At 36.0% G+C, this 21,357-nt stretch overlaps 1 protein-coding gene across 6 annotated transcripts in view; it reads left to right on the plus strand.

The window, feature by feature from the left end:
• The first annotated feature begins 3,285 nt into the window (after nt 1-3,285).
• The window catches only part of pum (pumilio), a 344,999-nt gene continuing 326,927 nt past the window's right edge, over nt 3,286-21,357 (plus strand). For 2 of the 6 annotated variants that reach the window (XM_081769609.1, XM_081769610.1), the window contains exons 1-3: nt 3,286-3,631; nt 9,642-9,740; nt 17,788-17,937. In XM_081769609.1, the coding sequence (XP_081625735.1) occupies nt 9,651-9,740; nt 17,788-17,937 (240 nt within the window). In that variant the 5' untranslated portion in view covers nt 3,286-3,631; nt 9,642-9,650. Of the gene's footprint in view, nt 3,632-9,630; nt 9,741-17,787; nt 17,938-21,357 lie in introns of all 6 variants that reach the window. The other 4 variants (XM_081769605.1, XM_081769608.1, XM_081769606.1 and 1 more) reach the window with 3 other exon arrangements.

The raw sequence follows: 21,357 nt of genomic DNA on the forward strand, positions 1-21,357 counted from the left end.
TATTGTTGTGTGTTCAGACCTGGTGCGCCATGCCTCCAACCATCCACCAAGGTTTCTTGTTACCATGCCTAACTGCATTGATGCTATCCTCCGAACCAAAGGTGCACATACCAGATATTAAGTAACCTAAGTGGTTATAATGTTCTGGCTATTCAGTTTATGATAATAGCATAATGTCGCAGATGATTGAGATTTTTAACAATTTTGAGCATTGAAAGCTAAGAATATCACCGTGTTGATATTGAAAAATTAATCAATGAATGCCTCTTCCAGAAGGTTCAAGGGTTTGGAATGCTGTGAACAGGATACAGAAGTTTTGGAAAGTTTCAAATATTAATTGTTAATTTATTTAGGAAAAAGCTACGACCTCATATTTCTGTTAAGAAGCTTACGTTTTAGTTCCATGCAATTGCTTAAACTATTATTATTATTATTACTGTATATATATATATATATATATATATATATATATATATATATATATATATATATATATATATATATATATATATATATATATATATATATATATATACGTATATACAGGGTGGGCCATTTTAATTAATCCACAGAAATATCTGAAAAATGATAAAACATAGAAGAAATTTTTGAAGTACACGTTATATATTGCTAAGGGGGAAACCCAATTCCGCCAAAAGTACCCCTCCTCGCCCCCCATAAATGGGGGTAACAGGGGGTAACTTTGAAATGTCAAATGGGAACATGGGTCGAGTAATACCTCGTTCGAAAGGTCTTGGAAAACTAAGTAACGCTGTACCAAAAGATGTTCCATATTGTGCACCAGTTTCAAAATGGCCGCCATGGTATGGTTCGGAAACTCCAGTACCCGTAGTGTGAAAACCATGGAAGGTAAATGAATGGAACAAAATTGAAATACGTAAATATCATAGGACATATCGAACGGTGTGGTCCCTGTGATCCCAGTGGCCTCCCTAAAGGGGTCTTGAGGGCTAACTTCAAAATTTCAAATAGCAACATGAGTCGAGTGGTACCTCGTTCGATAAATCTTGCAAAATCTAACATATTACAGGAGAAAACGATTGATGTGAAATGGCAGTGTTCTCAAAAGGCCGCCAAAACATAGTATCCGTGTCAGAGAAAAGGTTTAGTACCCGTAGTATGAAAGCGATTGGAGATAAATCAACAAAAGAAAAACTGGAGTAGCTAACTGACGTAAGGCACATCGAGAGGTGTTGTCGGGGTGACTCCAAGGGCCAACTGAAAGGTATCCGGGGCCAACTTGAAAATTTCAAATAGCAGCTTGAAGCGAGTAACATCACGTTACATAGACAAATTAATATCAAACAGCTTCTGTAAGAAAATTTTCGACATGAGACACCGTTTTCAAAATGATCGCAAAGACATGTTGACTGTGTCTAAGAAAACGTCTAGTGCCCATAGTATGAATACGATTAGACATAAATGAAAATAACGAAAATTAAATAGGAAAACCACGGAGGCGTTCCAAGGCTCGAGAATAATACAACAGATATAAAAATATTAGAGTAAAATTGCCATAATGTATAGAGAGAAATCCAAGTCCTGCAAAATAATCTCTCCCTGCGCTCTGTATGTGAGTGGGGTGGAAAGTAAAGTGAAAGTTCAAACGAGAACTCTACTTTAATTCGTAAATTAAGGCTAACCTTACAAATAGGTATGGTGTGGTTGAAACATTTGTTTGTAAGGATGACGCTGTAGTGACTAAAAAAAGAGAAACTTTTATGCAATCCGTGCTGGTTATTCAGAAAGCATTTCGGGGATATACGTACACACCGTTTCGTCCCTCAAGCTCACAATATGACATGAATGCTAATAGTTAATCAAAATGTAACTGTGGCCATCCGCGTTAACTTAGTTCACCAATTCTCTATGCATGAAGTCTGCCTTCCAAACAGCATTGGGTAGGTCAAGCGTACGCCAGAACCGTTGCCCGGTCGGACGTTGGAATTTTGAAGTTAGCCCACAAGACCCCTTCAGGGAGGCCACTGGGATCACAGGGATTACATCATTCGATATGCCCTATGATATTTACGTATTTCAATTTTGTTCCACTCATTTACCTTCCATGGTTTTCATATTACGGGTACTGGAGTTTCCGAACCATATCATGGCGGCCATTTTGAAACTGGTGCACAATATGAAACATCTTTTGGTACAGCGTTACTTAGTTTTCCAAGACCTTTCGAACGAGGTATTACTCGACCCATGTTCCCATTTGACATTTCAAAGTTACCCCCTGTTACCCCCATTTATGGGGGGCGAGGAGGGGTACTTTTGGCGGAATTGGGTTTCCCCCTTAGCAATAACGTGTACTTCAAAAATTTCTTCTATGTTTTATCATTTTTCAGATATTTCCGTGGATTAATTAAAATGGCCCACCCTGTATATATATATATATATATATATATATATATATATATATATATATATATATATAAAGAATTTAATACAAATTGCACTCAAATTATGCCAAATATTGTATATTCACAAATACAGTAGGGGGCCCAGGTGTCCTCGGCCCCCCAAGATCGGCGCCCTTGGTAATCATTGTTGTATGGAGTACTGAACATCGTTGCTGCCGCTGGAGACGTTGACCGTACTGTGCCCCAAAATTGATTTTAACTATAAGATGCTTCATGTTTTTCAAATTCTGAAACTTCGCGACACATCATATGGGACTACATGACACAGCAGTTGGGAATCACTGAGTTGGACTATGTAAGACAGTGTCGAAGCCATATCTTGGTGTCGAACAGCTCAACATCACCTAGATTAACTGTAATCCAGCTCTAGGTGATGTTGACAGGCGTCGATCTCAGAAAAAAGTTCATGAAAATCTATCATGTTTATCATTCGACCATTGAAAGCCCATTTGTCATCAAATACTTAGTTTTCCTGTATTTACAAATATATTCTGGTATTGTGTATTTATTTTATGCAAATTAGATTAACAATGTGAATGCTTCTCAGTGAATAAAAATTGATCGCACATTTCAGATGTTGAGAAGAAAGGCTGAGTGAAGACGCGTCAGATGACTGTCAGTTTGTTTGGAGTTTGATTTTTTTCCCCATTAATTAACATGTTAAATGGAATAATCACTGATGTATAGGAATATGCACTCAGCTTATTTTTGTATTTCGAATACTGATAAAATCGTAAAATTTTCATAATAGTATATTATTAAAATATTTGTGACAATCGTTCACACCTTTTGTCTTGTCAGAGGGATGAAACGCATGTTGAGCATCATTTGTTCATAGCATTGATTTCCCAGAATGCTTTGAGGGGCAAAAATGTCGCATGTCTGAGTAGGGATCTCTACTTAGGTAAAATCTAGCATCATCTTCTTGATTTATTAGAACTAAACACTTGTATATGGTGCGTAAACTTATTCTGAAGTCAATAGTGTAGTATATATATCGTAATTTCAATATCTAATGCGTGTAAATAGCAAAAATAAATAGTGAAGGATCTGAGTACGAAGAACTCCTATATAATGTAATCAATTGTGTACGAATAGAAAGAAACGCAAATTTTATATATTATATCCAGAGAAGGATACACATAAAAACGAATGTGTGATCTTTTGGAGTAAGATATTATAGCAGGGTAAGTAAAGTTTAGCATGTTCATGTAATTATCCGGAATAGTCAAAATATTAGAGAAGAGCGTGCTGCTTGTCAAGTCTTTGTTAGTGTCAATGGCGTGTGAAGTCTTTGTGTGTGGGCTCTGTATGGATTGTTATTGGATGCACAATTTGAGTTGTAGGTAGTGTAAAATTTATTTTGAGTACAGCACGAAATCATTCATGTATAGTTATAGAGCTTTTGACTTGCATGGAGTGTGTAGATATATAAATTCTAAGTGAAGTAGCTTTGGTTTTCAGTGCTCTCAGCAAAATAACCGTCTTTCGTGCTCAGTTTCAAATTTGTACATAGTTTTTTTTTCTTTCTTTTATGTCTGACATTATGAATGAATATGATATATCCCAATATTAATGACAGTTTGTTAGGTGAAGTTCTTCTACTGAGCGTTTTAATATTTTACCTCCTTTCCTAGCATAATTGTATATATAAATCAGTCTGGGAACTGTGCATACAGAATTGTATTATTTATGTGCAAATTTTAAGGCACATCCAGAAGTGGATACTGGGTATTGATCTGGAATTACGGACACATTGTACACGTACCACTTAAATTTTGATAAGAGTTGAAATTATGACTGTATTTTGCTGTAGTGGTGTTGCACAACAAACGAAGGGAATTTCGGTAATATCGAACTGATCTAGTTTCTTAAAATTTTAAATATATGTAAAGTGAAATCAGCTGATATTTAGGTTCACACGATCATTTGTATTTATTAACGGTATGTAAATAATCTCATTCTTTGTAAAGAACAACTTTTACTAGTAGTTACGAGTTTTCATAGCGCGTAGACGTATCCTCCTTTTGCACCTTGAGAAGTTGCGTGCTAGAATTCAATATACAGTGTAAAACTTGCATTTGTGGTTCACAAGTATTTAAATGTTTACTGCGAAACTATCTATGAACGTTTTTTTCCCCAAGTAATAACTGTTGCGTGCTTTCATGTCTCAAGTTTTTATTCGTTATTTTTAGAAATGCAGTTCTATGCAACAAGACTATGGGAATCGTGGACATACAGCTTCAGTGTTTTCCGTATCCATTTTTTTTCTGCTTAATATGGTTCTTTCGCATTGCTGTTTAATCTAATCATAAAGTCTGTAGTTGTATTGATGTTCAAAAGTTGTCCAAGTGACGTCATATGCATTTCTTGACAATGAGAAACGTCCCGATACACTTATTAAATATTACCGTATTTGTAGCTATTAAAATGACATGGAAAGTTCTGAACTCGTTCGTATTTATGACAGTCTTTTAAAATAAGAAGAAATGTTAAGACAGTAGCTACAGCATTTTAAACCTACGCTTAACATGGTTTTGGTTATAAAGTTTTCCTATTCAGGTTCAGCCACTTCAGTGGTCTTGTTCATTAGATTCACATGAAGATTGACTCAACTACAAATTCATTTTACATTTTGTAAAATTGAAATAGCCTAAGACTTCTAGATTCGTTGTTTGTGTAGAAATATTTTGCAGACGCACTCAGCGAAGCAAGTGTTTCACTTAATATTTTATTCTCGTCCTATCATTTACATGGGAACGATCATGCTGAGAGTGTACTGACGTAAGAATATCATATTGAAAGTGTGTTTGAACGGGAAGGTTCTAGTATGTTGTCCCGTATGTACCGTAGGTGAAGAGGTGGGTTAGTGTCTAGATTGGTTCCTTTCTGTATTCAATTCATATAGTAATACTGAGCGAGTGAAGACTGGTTAGTAGCCAGGTTTTTACTTTCTTATAACGACTCAGTGGGGATGCGAGCCAGTGTTCTACAACCCTGTTGATCGTCGTGTCTATAAGGTTTCTCGAGGTTATTTTGTTCCCTTCTGCATTCTCACCTGAATCCTTTCATAATTATCCTTCTCTTTTTGAACTTTAGATCGTGAAGCGTGAAAGATTTCATTTATACAGCATGGCAATCACCATGGTAACAAGAATATGACGTACCGGTACAGTATACAGTCCATAGCGTTGTCTATAGTGAAATACACGAAGTAATTTACAAAGTGTCTATAAAAGAGATTGAAGAAGGGGTATAATTTTATCAATGTCTTTAGTTACATTAGAATTAAAGTGTTTTGCAACACTAGAAACAAATTGACAGCTCAAAGACACGTGCAGACTTGTTTTGAAGAAGGGAATCAACGTCACATTGCGGTCACTCAGCGAAGGTTGAATCGTAAACGTCATTTTAGCAACAGTGGGTGGAGGGTTTCCTTAGCAACAGACCGTTAACATTCCAATGTTGCCGCTAGTAAACACATGTTTTCAGAAGGAATTAATCTATTTTAGCCTTTCGTTTCTTTGTGCGTGGAAGTGATTTTTATATTCGTGTGCATTTGAGTATTATCTTCGTACGCAATCCTGTATATTTGTATATGTGAGCTCTTTTGTTATATATATCGTGTGCTAGAATGTGTTGTTTGTGTATATAACGAATACATATTTTAAATAATGTCCAGTGAACTGAAGAACATCTTTCCCCTTCCCAGCACGCACAAACTGGAACGACAAACATCCTTTCATCCATCCAAACACCAATGTTGTTTAGAGATTTTCTTTCCTTTTTCGTTGAGACTCACAAGACAGTACAGTGCTGACGAGTCACTGGAATGCGCATGAAGAGGCAACAGCGTACTACATGCTTCTCCAAATGTCAATTTCTTTCTAGTTTTGAAATCACTATAATAACATATTTTATTGTTCTGAATATACAGCATAATGGAAAACATTAATTGCTTTTTGTCTTGAAGTTCATTGCACAAAGATCCGAAGTGGTGATACTATGAAGCTTTGACATCGCAATAATAGGGCTGTTGTGTAAGATCTCTCAGTTGATTGTTGCGGATTGCTAACCTAATCATGTTTACAGTGTCATGGGTACATGTCACAGTGTTGGAGAGTGACATAAGGCTCTCACTTTAGCTTACTTATTAAAAGAAGAAAGGTTGTCCGTTGAATTTCTTCCTCTATGTCAGAGTTGCGTTTGTTATCTGGTTCCTCGTCAGGATTTTACAATGAATAAAACATTCTGAGATCTAAAGGTAATTGCTTTACTATTAACGATGTGTTTTGTTTTTGTTTATTGAAATGTAGTGTCCTTTTTCAGCACCGGGAAAAGGATGTGTGAGACATGGACCTGCAGTTAAAAGTGAAAGCCGAATCACTGTAGTAGTACCATAAATCAGTGCTCTCTCACTGAGAACACAGAACCCCGTAGACCAAATGCGCGAGCACTAGCAATTTATCAGAGAATAGGCAAACGTTGTATTCTTTGTTTAGTTTCTAATCTATTTCTCCTTGCGCCTGAAATTGATATAAAGGCTCTACACTTCATATGCTGTAACGATACAGTGTAAAGGTTTGTGTTTCTGAGGAATATTTGCGATAACAGGCGACCTAAAGCCACATAAGGCAGATCTTGTTCTCAGTGACAATATAAGGCACACAGTGATCCAGTTTCTGAACCTTTTACTAGCATCTTCTGTATAACTATGGCTTTGTATCTTAACTCTGCTGAACGATTCGCGGTAGTATGACGAGAATTCATGTGCGTCAGATTGTTCAAACGATTCTTCTTAAAGTGTGGTTGGAAACCAGTGCATCGATGTCAATATTTTCTCAGAATTGATAATTTTCGGAGCAATAGCATCCTCCCCACAGCATTAATTTGTGACTTCCCTCTGTGGCGATGAACCCTTTGTTAAGATCTTCAATGTGCCAGAAATGTTGCTCTGTCAATTTCATATTTTGTACTCAAGATCTAAAATTAAGAAACTCACACGGTGTAAAATCATTCTTACAACTCGGTATGATTTTAATACACAATTGTCCATCAGTATTATCCAAGATAAAAAAATATTTAATAAAACGACATGACTTAATGCATCAATCCAATATTATGCTCAAGGATAGCTTTCCGGTCATAGATTTAAAAATAAGTGATTTCTGATATTTTTCTGTTTTTCGTCACACTGCGATTGTCATGTGACAGACATGCATATATATATATTCTTAGTGATTGATGATTTACCAATTTATTGAAGTACCTTTTCAGCACTGAGGCTATATTAGACTGTACATACTGCTTGGAGTGGGGTTCGAACCACTACACTTATTCGAGTTTCCCAGAATCAGGCACACGCAGTGCGCGCTTTAGTCATTTGGCTATGAATGGGTACATTTTGTAAGAATTAAACTCCTTGTCTTCAAAATTTGAACTTTATTCATTGTGTCATTGTTATTTGAGAATGTAAAGAATATAATTTTCATTATTTATTTATTTACAAACATAATTCCAGATATAGCTGAACATCATTTACACTGGAGGATCTAACAAATCTAATACGATGCAGTAATATACAAGTTACCTAAGTAATAAGAAGAAAGGTTGACAATAGCCGACTAAAATTTATCCATTAAAATGACGTCGTAGTGTAGTCATATGCAGCTTAAGAATTAAATAAATTACGGGTGTATGTGACATTTTATTGCATAACTTAGGAAGCCTGTAAAACAGAGAGCATTGAACTATTGACAGTCTAGATCGTACTATATGAAAAAGATGTGTGTGAATTGTTTGAATGGAATTCGGTAATAAAATTCTAGGAGTATTATCGGATGTGAGGTTGTACGGATATTTGAGATCACTGATTTTAAGACGAGTGTCAGATAGTTGAATATTTAGTGTCAGCACAGTTCGTTTTTTTTTGTCATCGCACGTGTGCGAGGTACTCCGAAACGCAATATCGCTAGGAAGGCGTTTAGAATTGAGTTTAGCCGGAATAGCTTTGTAGGAGCTGACGTTGTCCATGTAGGTGAACAATATTTCATTTTTAGGAAAAAATATTGCCTTGTAGAACGTTGCTGAGGAAGAGAAGTTCCATATCTGTACGGAAGTCCCAGAAGGTGCATCGATTGCTTAGTGATAGTGTTTATATGTTCTTTAAAAGTTAGTGTTGTGTCAAAAGTAACTCCCGAGATCTCTATGGCTATTGACCCTGGTGATGGGCGAACCATTTATGTTGTATTAGGTGTGTACAATATTATTCGTAAGGGAAAATGTTATGTATCTTCTCGTATCGGGATGCACTTTTAAGAGCCATGTATTATACCAAAAGGAAAAATTATCTATGTCGTTTTGAAGTAGGTCGGAGTCTTCTGTACTGTTCACTTCCCTAAAGATTTTAACAGTCGTGTGCAAATAACAGGATTCTGCTGGAAGTTGAGTTGAAGTGACTAGCCAGGTCAGCCATGTACAGTATGAATAAGAGTGGTCCAAGTGCACTTCTTTGTGCTACTTCGGATGTCATAGACAGAGGGTTATAAATTGACCCCACCAAGATGACTCTGGGTGTGACCTTGTAGGTAGCTAGTCACTAAGAAAAGGATATGCTTACTGGTGCTATTAAAAATATTCAAATATTCTTTCTTCTGGTATCTAGATATTAGTTTGCCATATACGAACAATAATTATTGTTATCCAAATGAATGTTCAAATGAATATTCTTTATCTGAATAATTAATCGAATAATGAATTTGGTTCTTTCTACTCGTACTTTCGTTTCAGGAAGGTCTAGTTTTTATTGCTTGTATTTTTCCATTTATTTGAACTTGTAAATAACTCTTACATATTGACGCTTTTTGTAATAACTTCTGGTATAAATACACATAATTTGGGTAATTGTTTTGTCAAGAGAAGTTGGATTGTAAAATATTGTGTATATTGTATTGTGGGGAATGGGGGAGATAAAAAGATGTGTAAGCACTTGAGCAACTATCATTACACTACCACATAATTTGAAGAACGTTGCAATTTGTACATATCAAGGTCTGTTCCGTTTTCAAATGAATTTTGCATGTCTGTAGAATTTGTATGGATGGTATGTAAATGTGTTACTGGTACTACTACTAGTAAATAGTTTTATATCTGTATAAAGACTGTATTGAAGTGAACTGATTCGTAGTTTCCTTGCAGCAAAAATAAATGAAGTGGTTAGGAGAAGAACCTGGAGAGTCCGGAATGTTGAGCCATAGCAATGGTCATGTGACGTCCCCCCAGCTGATTAGACAGCAGGTCAGTACATATACCATCTCTCTTGTATTGATAAATACGAAACACAAACGCATTTATTTCTTACATGTTCTCAGCGTAAGTTGTACAGTATTGCTATAAAATATTTGTCAGTGCTGGAAGTTTCGAAATAATAGGGTGCAAAAAAGCAAAATGATCAGTTTATTATTTTTAAATTCCTGTTTCAAAGAGTTTGATCGTTATTTATCCGAACAAATTGAAGTTCCAGATATTCCACCTGCCATCACGATCTTCCTCCAACATCTGTAGAGCATTTTCCACTGTCCCAGAGTTCATTGCAGTTGTACAATGGATATACTTACTGTCCCACTTGCATGCGGGCTTTCCAGGGATATTTATCGTGCAAACCCTGCATTATGAAGGGTGCTTTAAGTGCAGAAGCACAGTTAATTCATGGTGTTAACCGGAATACCTTCGTGATAGAGTAACATGGATACCAGGTGCACTTGTCATGCGTCTGTAGAAGGCCAACGATGTTTTGGTCGTGTAACCTGAAGCTTTGTCGTGGTGCAGTTACATATGGTTTGTGTCGCTGCCATAAAGTGGTAATTTGTTTGTGTAAATTGAGAATAGGATGTTTTTGGTAATAAGCAGCATTGATTTTGGCATTATTTTGAGCCGTATGCATTTTGAGCTTCCAGTGATAACTATGAAACGTTTCAAGAAACTTTATTTGCATTGATACACGAGGTTACATTGATGTTTTCATGAAAGCCCTGTACGTGATGCCCTAACGTTTCCAGTGATCCATGCTTCGTCCATTGTCACTTTCCAGTGCTTACCAGGTAAGTGGTACCCGTACAGCCTTACTGTTTTCGATCCGCAATATGGCGTGGTGTTAACGCATACACGCTGATCTTGCGGACCATTACAGCCTCACTTTGCGATGGAGTGCACGGTTCACAATTGATTGGATCATATGTAATAGTTTGGCCATAACGAGTGTAGTAATGAGAGTCCTCACAGTACCCCCATACCGTGGATTTTCCTTAGCACTCTGACTGATACTGTACTGCAGTCTGTGACTTTTCACTGCACTCTCTGTGGATACGATTTTGGTGATGATGTGAATTGTAGAGGAGGCTTCTGTGCTTAACGTTTAATTACAATCAGGTGTTAAAAAAAAAGTTTAAATCGAAATAAATAATACATTTAAGAGCAAAAGTGCGACAAATCGTGTAAAATTCGTGGTGAAATTTTCTAGTATCTCAAACCATCTAGATCTTCTTTACAAACTCAAGAAACGTAAATGTAATTGCTTTATTGAAATCAAAAATATTTTCTGTGTATAATGATTGGTATCTTCATTCACTTCTTTTATTGATATGCAAATTAAATTATTAAGACGTCGTATTTCTGACTACTGAATTAGATTTTCTGTACTCTTTAATCATTTAAAATTGTCAGTTTATTTTAATAACGTGTGTAACTCTGTGCAGTTGTATATGTTTTTGTCCTGAAGTGACTTAAAATATTCAAAGGTATACAAGAGTAGTATAACGTATTTGTCAGATGTTCTCTGTAGATTAGTAGTTAGATTCACCACTCTTTCTAATCAAGAAGTCCTGGGTTCGAGTCCAGATGGAGAACAGTTTCTCAGATATTGCAAAACGAGTAGTGGTTCGGATCCCACTGTAAGCTTAGGGTTGCCAGATTTTTCAGAGAAAGAAAGATCTTAACGATGTTTAGGGAGGGAAACAAAAGGTATGTAATAATGACAATCCATGTGTAAAAAACATATAGTTCCACATGGTGAACAGAATAATTTTGATTGGAAACTGACAGCTTCATTGAAAAACAATTGTGCAGCATAAAACACAAAAAAAAGTATATTACAATTCCCAGTGGAAGATCATGTGGCTCGAATTCCACGTTAAGCTGCAAGTCCTCGTCTCATGTAAACTCCGTGCTGAGACACTACACACTCAAACCCAGCTGAGTATATTACACAAACCTGTGTTGCCTTTTAACTGCTTTTTAATGAAGACTGTCTCCCTTAGCAGCAGGGTTGGCTGGTTTAAACCAAAAAGCGAATTATGTTTGTAAAAGTGTAAGTGTACGTAAAATCCTGATGAACACACATTTGTGGGTTATCACGTTTCACTCCCGATGCACCTTTTGTGATTTTTTAAATACTTTGTTATTGTTATGCAACTGCAATCAAAGAAAAAATCTGAATATTCTTTCGTTTTAATGTTAGTTTACTATTGATAAAATACATTGTAATGTCGTACTTTTTGGGGGATACGGGGTCATACAAACCCGACGAGAGGCATTTATTGAAATCAGAAGTATCTTTGGTATCTATTTATGTATAAATGTTTCAGAGCCAAAGTGTACTCAAATAATTCGCATCTTTATTCACTTTTCTTACTGATATGCAAAGTAAGTCGTTTTATTTCTTTAACTTGGACTAATAAAAGTCGTAGTGAACTAACTTGGACTGAATTAGTTCTGTACTGTGCAATATTTTGAAGTTGTCCGTATGTAATTCTATATAATGGTTTCACTTGTGCAACTGTTTATCTTTTTGCTTTTCTGAAATGACTCTTGATAATTAGACGATTATATTAACAAATATGTAAAGATCGGTGTAATGTATTTTTATCAGGAGTCATGCGTGAGTGAATCGGCAAACGTATCGCACTTGTGACAAATTAGTCCCGGTTTCGAGTTCAAGTGGAGGAGAATTTCTCTTGGATGTAAGCAGAGAAGCGGTTTGGATTCCGCTTTAAACTTGTGACCCGTTACAGCATAACCCGGTTGTTGCATAATAACACCAAGGCGAACAAACTTATTTCTGTCCATATGTGATATAAATAAATAGAGCAAATTATTTAAAACAAAAATACATGGTTTAAACCCAAAAACCAGGTTTAAAACAAAAAACTGGGTTTTTTGTTTTTTTCAATAAAAACCATGGTTTTTGCCAACCATGCTTAGCAGTCTCACATACTTTTTTACGCGTTCAAAAATACTTGTAGTGCATATTTCCAAAATTCACAAACACAAAGAGTTCTGCTTCTATTAGCGTATAATGTTCCTGAAAAACGTAAAATTTTACGGAAGAACATAAGATCTGGCAGCCCTATTTAAGTTGTGGATCCGTTCTTCACAACACGTTGTTGCATAAGGACGTTATGACCGAACACACATTTTCTATCCATATGTAACCTAAATAAATAATGCAAATTATTTAAAAAAAAAAAAAAGTTTAAAAAATAAACGGTTTGCCAACCCTGATGGCGCACAAGAAATGGCCTTCCTACTACCATAAAGCCGTTCTAGCGACACTTCTACTATTGGAAAATGCTAAGATTTGCAAGAGAAAGAGTCATGACTTACCGTTCCCAAAAGCTACTTTTTTTTGCGGCATTTTGTGCATTACAGCGCCTTCACTGTGCTAACAGTAGCTGAGTCTACAGATGTGTGTACAGTTTTGTTGCTGTGTGAAATCTGGTTTGAAGGTGTCGCTGTGTGCGAGTTACTTGGTTTGAAAACTGATCAACCTCTAGTTGTTCTTTTCTAGTGTGTTTCAGATAATGTGTACATTTGGAGAGGCCTGTTATCCTATTAAAATTTCCTGTTGCAATTTTCGTAACTAACCAAAAGCTTGAAAAGTGAAAAATTCAATTCTGTAAGGTTGTGCCAATGATTAAAATACATTAGTAGACTATTAACATGCTTAAGTTGATTTTTGCATTTGATGTTCAGTTAATATATTTTGATACAAAGCCATTTTGGATTGTTTTCGAAATTTTAATTAAGAGGCTACATTAAATTTTATTGTGACAGCTGAAAAAAAAACCAATATATGAGAGAGAATAACATGCTCAGTAATTAAAACTGGCAGCTGACTTCAATTTCTAGTTCTTGCACTTTATAAAGTTTTTGGCCCTGCTGGAGCCTTGTTCACATAAAAACAGGAGTAACAGCTCATCGATAATCTGAATGGAAATTCTAGATCCACTTTTTAATCGGTAGAATCATTTAAAAGAAATCAAGGAAACCGAGACTGCTGGTAAGAAGTGAGTTGGGCCACCTACAGTCCAGATTGATAGTTAGGTTTCCTATTTTTTCCCATTCCTTTTATCTTCCCATTGATTATTTCATAATCACCTCCTTCCATGAATCGCCTTAGCCTAAGAGCATAAACGTAGGACATAAAACTGGAAATTTCATTTCTGTATTGAATAAGCTGTTGTTACAGCACGGTTATGCACAGCGTTATAACTATCAATGAAAAATCATGAGGAAATATGCAACTGCTTGGAGGATTGTGCTTGGTGTATCAGAAGTCTGGGGTCATAAGTCAACACTGTTATGAGTAAAGGTAAGTAAAAATGGAAAGAGAGTAAAATTCTTGGAAATAGATGGTTTTCAATCTTTTAAAATGGAATTTTCCCAATCGCACCAGCTGGTTAAACTCCCCATGTTACTTGAAAAGCAACGTTGAAAGTTCAGTAGGTTATTCCCTTAAACCCTCACTGTATCAACAATACAACATTGTTGGGAAACTAATTTTAGGTGTTCTAGGTTCCCTCACAACAATGTGCACGTTCTGCGTGTCGTGTTTTTCGTGCTTCTACAATTCGTTCAAACAGCCTGCTGAACTGGAAACGTTGCTTTTTCATTTAACGCTGTGCCGCACTAGTGTGGAGCCAAAACAGGCGGCAATTGAAGAAATTCAATTTTAAATTGAAAACCACCTATTTTTAACATCGCTCTTTTCATTATTTTCGTATCTTTAATCATAACGGACTTGGCCTATGGCCCCGAACTTTTGATACAGTCCATATAGATATAACTAAAAGTGCATGCCGAAAAAACATTTTAAGAAATGGAAAACCAGAATACTCGGTTTCAAACATTTAAGAGTAATATAACCCAATATTGTAGACTCGGTTTTATTTGGAGGCAAAATGAAATTTAATATTAAAACAATCGAAACTGAACATGATACAGATTAGTTAAATGAGTTGGGGACTGATTGAAGAACACGTTCAGAACTGACTTACAATAGGAACACCAACATCAGATTGTTCTATTTCAAAATGAAACGCATAACTTGACCACAGCGTTTCATAGTAAGCTGCACCTGCATTTGACGAGTGACAACAGCAATAGTTACTATCTTCTACTCTTCCATTGTGTGTCTGGCCCTTTTATTTTCTTTGTTCTTTATTTCTCTTTATCCTATTTTTATAGTCCATTAACAAGACTAGGAGAAAGGTTGCATATAGAGAGTAATTTAAATGACCTTCCGAGAAATTTTCGGTGTGTTCACAGAAACTTCCTTCATTGCATTTGTTTTTAATAATATTACGAAAAAGATTAGAAAGTTCATTGTTACAGGGTCTCTGTCGGTCACGAAACTCATGAAAAAAGTCACGAAACCAGAAAACGGTCATAAAAGTCAAGAAATTTAGCTTTTGGGCCACGATTTTTTTAAAATTGTACAAATATAAGTAGAGACTGAAAAATTTTGTTGTGTAAAACGTCGAAATTCACCACCAAAAATGTCTTTGGTCAGCTTTTGACGCTACCAAATTGCAGACAAAGCAAGCTTCTATCGCGTGCATGAAAATTCGGCCTAATTCGCACCCAAATTCGCTCTTGAGAATGTTACAAAATTGTATGGTTTGGTAAAGAAGTCACGAAATTTCATTTTGGAATTTTAGTAGACACCCTGTGTTATGAAATGCATGCTTTGATAATTTACATTCTCATCTTTTGTCAGTTGGTTTGCTTATCAGAAAAGTTGCTACAACATTTCAGACACACACAAATTCAAAGAGCGAAAAAGTGCAACTGGGTTGATATCCTGTCGATATGCTAGCCAGCCATATTTTTCAGCACCAACCTGAAGAGCGAGAAGTATGTGGCTTGTCCACACTGTTCAAATATTAATCATCGTCCTCCAGAATTAAAATTGGTCCATATCTATCGTTCTACACAATTTGCTATCAATCTGTCACTGCTGACGCACGGTCACTGCAGTCTTAACTGAGATGAGCATGCCACTTGGCTGTATGGGAACAGTTCGTCAACGCAGGTTGAGAAAGCAAAAACGTGACAGCTGCAAAAAGGAGTAATTATGTTTGAGCGTGCTTACAAGTACACTCATGTCCAAATTTATTGTCGCATATCTATTAATATGTTGTTGTAGGAATATAATTTGATAACGAATTCGCCCGGTATTTCTTATAATGTTAGTATGTGTATAATCGGCAAAGATATGTATGTGGCAAATTTCATGTCAAAGAACAGTAAATAAGAACAATAGAGCGAAGATCTTTTTTTTTTTTTTATCAATTTAGCAACATTTTGTTTTATTCATTCTAATTTTCGTATTTATAATCCTTTTCGTATGAAATTTATCACAAATACACATTTCCCGATTATACACATAGTATCAGTATTAAAAGTACCATGCAAAATAAATATCAAATTATATTCTTGCAAGAAGACAGTTATAAATATGCGACAATCAGTTTGGACATGACTGTATATAGTAAAATAAAGAACCCGATTTGTTTATCAAACTGGATTATTCAAAGTATCTGAAAAGAATGGTATCTGGCCGTCGACGAGTTACATTTGTCAGGGAAAAAAATGGTTTTCTAATACAGATACCTGCATTCTTCCATTCTTCCTGCATTCTTTGAGTACAGGTCCATTGCAGCTATTTTGCGAAAGGAATATAGATTGCTAAGAGAACTTGATGCAATGGGCATTCGGAATCGGGTGCCAAAGAAATCATTTCTCATTAGGGCGCATCAAGTTTCCACGTCTTCAGTGGGCTCAAGAACACAGGCACAAAACTGCAGCGGATTGGAAACGTATAGCGTGATCCGATGACTTTTCGCTCCCTTTCTTCATTAATACAAAGCTCATCGAAGGACCAATGAAATATTCCATCCATTATATATGGTTCTAACTAATGGTGGGTGTTGTTGGATATTCTCAATGACCAAGTGTTGCCATTTAACTTTTCATGAGTATGTAGTAGAATTCCAAGATGACAAATGCCGTGTTCACAGTGCTTAAGCTTTGTACATGATCCTAGAAACATACACGCACCTCGTCTGGCCAGCACAATTCACAGATTGTAAATGAAATTGAACTTGAAAATCCATTAGAATACTTGGAGCAGAGAGTGAAGGAAGTAGACATTGCTTCTATCCGTACTTTGCAGGAAGTACTGGATCTACGGATGAGCAAATGGATTCATATCAATATGGCATACCTCACAATACTTTATGGAGTCCTGGCGGTTATTGAGGCCAAAGGTGATGGTGCCTGATATTAGGTAAATGAAGGCGAAAGGACTTCGTTGCAATGTGCTTAGGTTATGAAATCTGTAAGGTCTTCCGCTCTTGGGATTTCATTTGGTGTCGAATTGTAGGTTGTTTCCTCTGTTCCCCATATGTATAAAAATGATAAATTCTGTTCAACAGAGTAAGTGAAAACAAAAGGCTGAAACTATGGGGTATAAAATACGTGTGATTTACGTGTCGTACAGGGTTCCTACTAGTAAGGGAAATCAGGGAAAATGGTGCAGGTCAGGGATACTCAGGGAAAAAGACTGGAAATCAGGGAAATTTTATAACATTTTTTTCTAACATTAATTGTACATCATTTTCAGCTTAGCCAATCATTAATGATCACAGTATGGAACGTTACTCAGATTTTTATGGGTGGTAAGTGGAACATACATATGAGCAATTGATTATTATTTGTCTGTATGGAATAAATGCTCTCATATATAAGTATTCACCGTTATTTATTCCATATTTATATATCAGCGTCATCCGACACCTGTTATGAAAGTCAGGAAATTTCCTGTCAAAGGTCAGGGAGAAGTCAGGGAAATAGATTTCTCCAAATCAGGAGGAATATGGCTGCAGAATGTGTCAAAAAGGGTTTTGGGTAGGATTTCTTAAACTAATGTTCCTCAAATGTCTTTTCCTAAAGATTCGAATTGTTAGATTAATCAGAAACTAATTTGTATTAATTTAATTTGTAGGTTCCTGATGTAAATCGCCCGCAATTGGCTCGGTCTCAAGATGATGCAATGGTGGGCTACGTGTTTCAACGCCCCCAGTCAGATCCAGATTTTCCTGTTTTTAACAAGCAGCACCCACGATGGGCGCTTGGGGATGAAAGTATTATAGACGTAAGTTTTCTTTAACTTTCTAGAGTGTATTTTAACGAAAGCTTACATGGCAGTTTCAAACTGAGATACGAGTGAATATATATATATATATAATACATGTTCGTAATAAAGTTATTGCATAATGCGGAGTAGCAACATACAAAATTTTCGGTTTGGCAAACTAGTGTAGATACATTCTGTTACTGTACGCGAAACTGTGTGTGATTGACAAGTATTCGTACTATTTCGTTCAGTCCTTACTGCACTGACTTGATTTTTCAAACTCTGGTGGAATGTTTTATCAAAAGGTGAAAGTGAGTGAGAGAAAAAAGGTAATTAGGAGGATATATGCAGAGTGGCGACAAACGTGGAAAACTGGTAGATAAATCCATGTTAGTGGTTCTGGAAAGGAATAAATCTTTGTTTAATAATTTTTTAAAATCTTGAGTTTTGATGTGCAGTTATCTTACCAAGGAAAAACTTGGAAATTTAAGAAGACTGATAATTCCTGTAAGGGTCGCGGAATTCGAAATGCTAAGAATGAGATTTTAAAAGCATTTGAAGTAAAAATTTACGACAATTTCAGATGCTGTTGGATGCCTGGTTTAGTTATCAGCTTCAAACGTAGAAACTTATCTGTGCTTTCCACTAACGATGTGTAATTAATTTCAATTTATGTTTTGTAGTTGTGCGCATTATCTATTACCTTCGCTTGTGCAGTGGATTATCATATTGATGAATCATCCACAAAATGCAGTTGGATCAACTATCCAATGGGAGATTCATTTCGATGCACGCATAATTCCAACCTTTTTTTCTCTTTCGTTCCCACTAGTTTAGATTTTATCAGTTTCCTGTCCTGTATTTAGTGATGGTACGTATCACACAAATGAAAGTATTTTGGAATATGGTTACATATATTTGAGCGTCTTGTTCTCATTCTAATATATTTTAATTCTCAAAGAGGTTTATTTCAGAAGTACTTAATGTGTTTACAAAAATAGCTGATGAAGTTGCACATCTGCGTATGCATTGGGTCAATACTCAGTGGATAGCCGTACTAATTTCATCGGACTCTTGATTTTTAAATGTGGGATACGTCTTTAGATATCAAAATATACTTTCTGCTTTGTGCTTATAATGCATTATTTGTTGTTTCACATTTATACAAATTTAGTTATTTTGTTCTTTGTTGTTCTTTTGTAATGATTTAATTATGATCCATCTCATAAGTTATAATTGTAATGATTCATCTCATAAATTTTAAAAAATATTGTTTATTCTTATTTTAAAATTATTCTGATATTAAAAATGATGCAGCAATTTGTGAAAAATATTTATGGTACATGAATTGAAATAAAGTTAAAATCTCTTTCTTTACTCATTCTTTGGGCCAAATTTTTATATACTCTTTCAGTGCCAGTACTATATGTTCAAAGATGTATAAAACAAGATTTTTAAGACAAGACATATTAAAAGATATTTTGCAATTGAAATGCAGCTTTTGAGAGGGTGGGAGAAAAATTATTTCGGTGTTCCTGCACATATTTTGGTGTTCATATAGGGGATCAAAATACTTTGTACCACATGTACTGTTAATATTGATCAGTGGTTACGTGCAAAAAGGAAATGATTGCCTTTCGGAATTCCAATGTAATGGATGGAATCGCAAGCCCATTCAACAAACTGCTTTTCTTTCTCTTTTTTTTTTTTTCTTCTTCTTTAATTTATATTACTAGCAGTAACACGAAGACAAAATCTGAGTAGAATACTCAAACGTGCGTTCAACTATCTGCTCGAGCCTCACAGTGACGATGTGGCAATTCCAACACCTCTTGTAAACATGGAATCCGAGGACCCTTTTGACCAGTGTATACAGACAGTGATGAAGATTTAAAAACCCAGACACGTTACATCAACGACAGCAGTTCAGCCAAAGTGAGTTGAATTATTTGGTGAGGGACCTGCGAAATATGATGCAGAGCTGCTTAATTCACGGTTAAAAGAAAGAAAATTGAATATATATATATATATACCGTCTCGAGACAGTTTCTAGTGGTATAGGAACAAAGAAGGATCTCATTCCATATTTCTCCATGTATGAGCTAATGGTTGACGATGTTGAAGGATTGCTACATGCTATTGGCATACAATACAACCGCTCAGAAAGACGAGTTTTTGTGGACAGTTCACTCCGAAGTCCGAAAGTTGTTTTACTACACAACGGTAACAACATCCCTTCCATTCTTATAAACTTCAGTGTTTTTAACAATACAAGACAACCTAAAACTAATCTTGGAGAAAATACAGTACACAGCCATATGTGGACTGTTGCGATGATCATGAAGTGTTAGAAATTATGCTTGGACTTCAGTCTGGGGTCATTAATTCCCTTTCTTTGTGTGTTACTGCGACAGCTGGGCGATGTTCGAACACTGGGACAAAGAGTTGCAAACTATGGCAGGAACATACTTTATGCCTGATGAGAAGAACGTACTACATAAGCCACTTGTTGCCCCAGAGAGTGTGCTTCTGTTCCTACTATACATCAAACTTAGTTTGATTAGGGAATTTATTGTGACCCTACATACCGACAGTGCTGCACTTCATTATCTGCGGATCAAATTTCCAAACAAGAATGAGACAAAACTGCAAGCCGCCATATTTGATGGTTCTCAATTTCGATCCTTAATGCAGGACCCATTTCACTGCAACAGTGAGTGATCAGCAAAATGAAGCTTGGCTCGCTTTCCAAAAGTAGCGGATAAGTTCCTGGGTAACTATAAAGCTGCAAACTACGTGGAAATTGTGAATAATATCCTGGACGTCTTTAAAAGGTTTGGATGTAGAGTGAGCGTTAAAGTCAATTTCCTCTACAGCCGTATCCCACATCCTCACAATATTAGCAAATTTAGTGTGAAACAAGGTGAATGTTTTCACCAAGACATCAAGACAATGAAATCCCGATAGCAAGGGCCCTAGAATGTATCCATGCTTCCTTACTATTTCTGGTACTTAAGAGAAATTCCACCGCTGAGCATCGCAGAGCCTTGAAGCGTCACAAAGTTTCGTGTGTTCAAGACCAGGGAACTGAACAAAAACAGTGAAGCCATCGTTACTGTGCTGTATCACACATGTAGTAGGAAGTTTGAACAATGTTGTTATACTATCCAATATAATTCACAGTTTGCAACACTGTAATCTTATCACTGATGTTTCCTGTATTCATTGCACTAATTGTATACACAGCACTTAATTGCAATATATTATCACTGTTGTGCCTCAGTTTTGAATTGTGTTTACCGTTTTCGAAAGTCTATGGTGCGTCGCAGTGGGCAACCATATATCTCGAAAAGAACGCCGCAAATGATATTGAGTAAACTTAATCAGTTTGGTTCAACGAATCTACTTACAAGTTGTGTAACATTATCTGGAACACCC

Source organism: Thermobia domestica, chromosome 8 (assembly GCF_964235325.1).
Source record: "Thermobia domestica chromosome 8, izTheDome1.hap1.1, whole genome shotgun sequence".
In the NCBI taxonomy this organism is placed as follows: Eukaryota; Metazoa; Arthropoda; class Insecta; order Zygentoma; family Lepismatidae; genus Thermobia; species Thermobia domestica.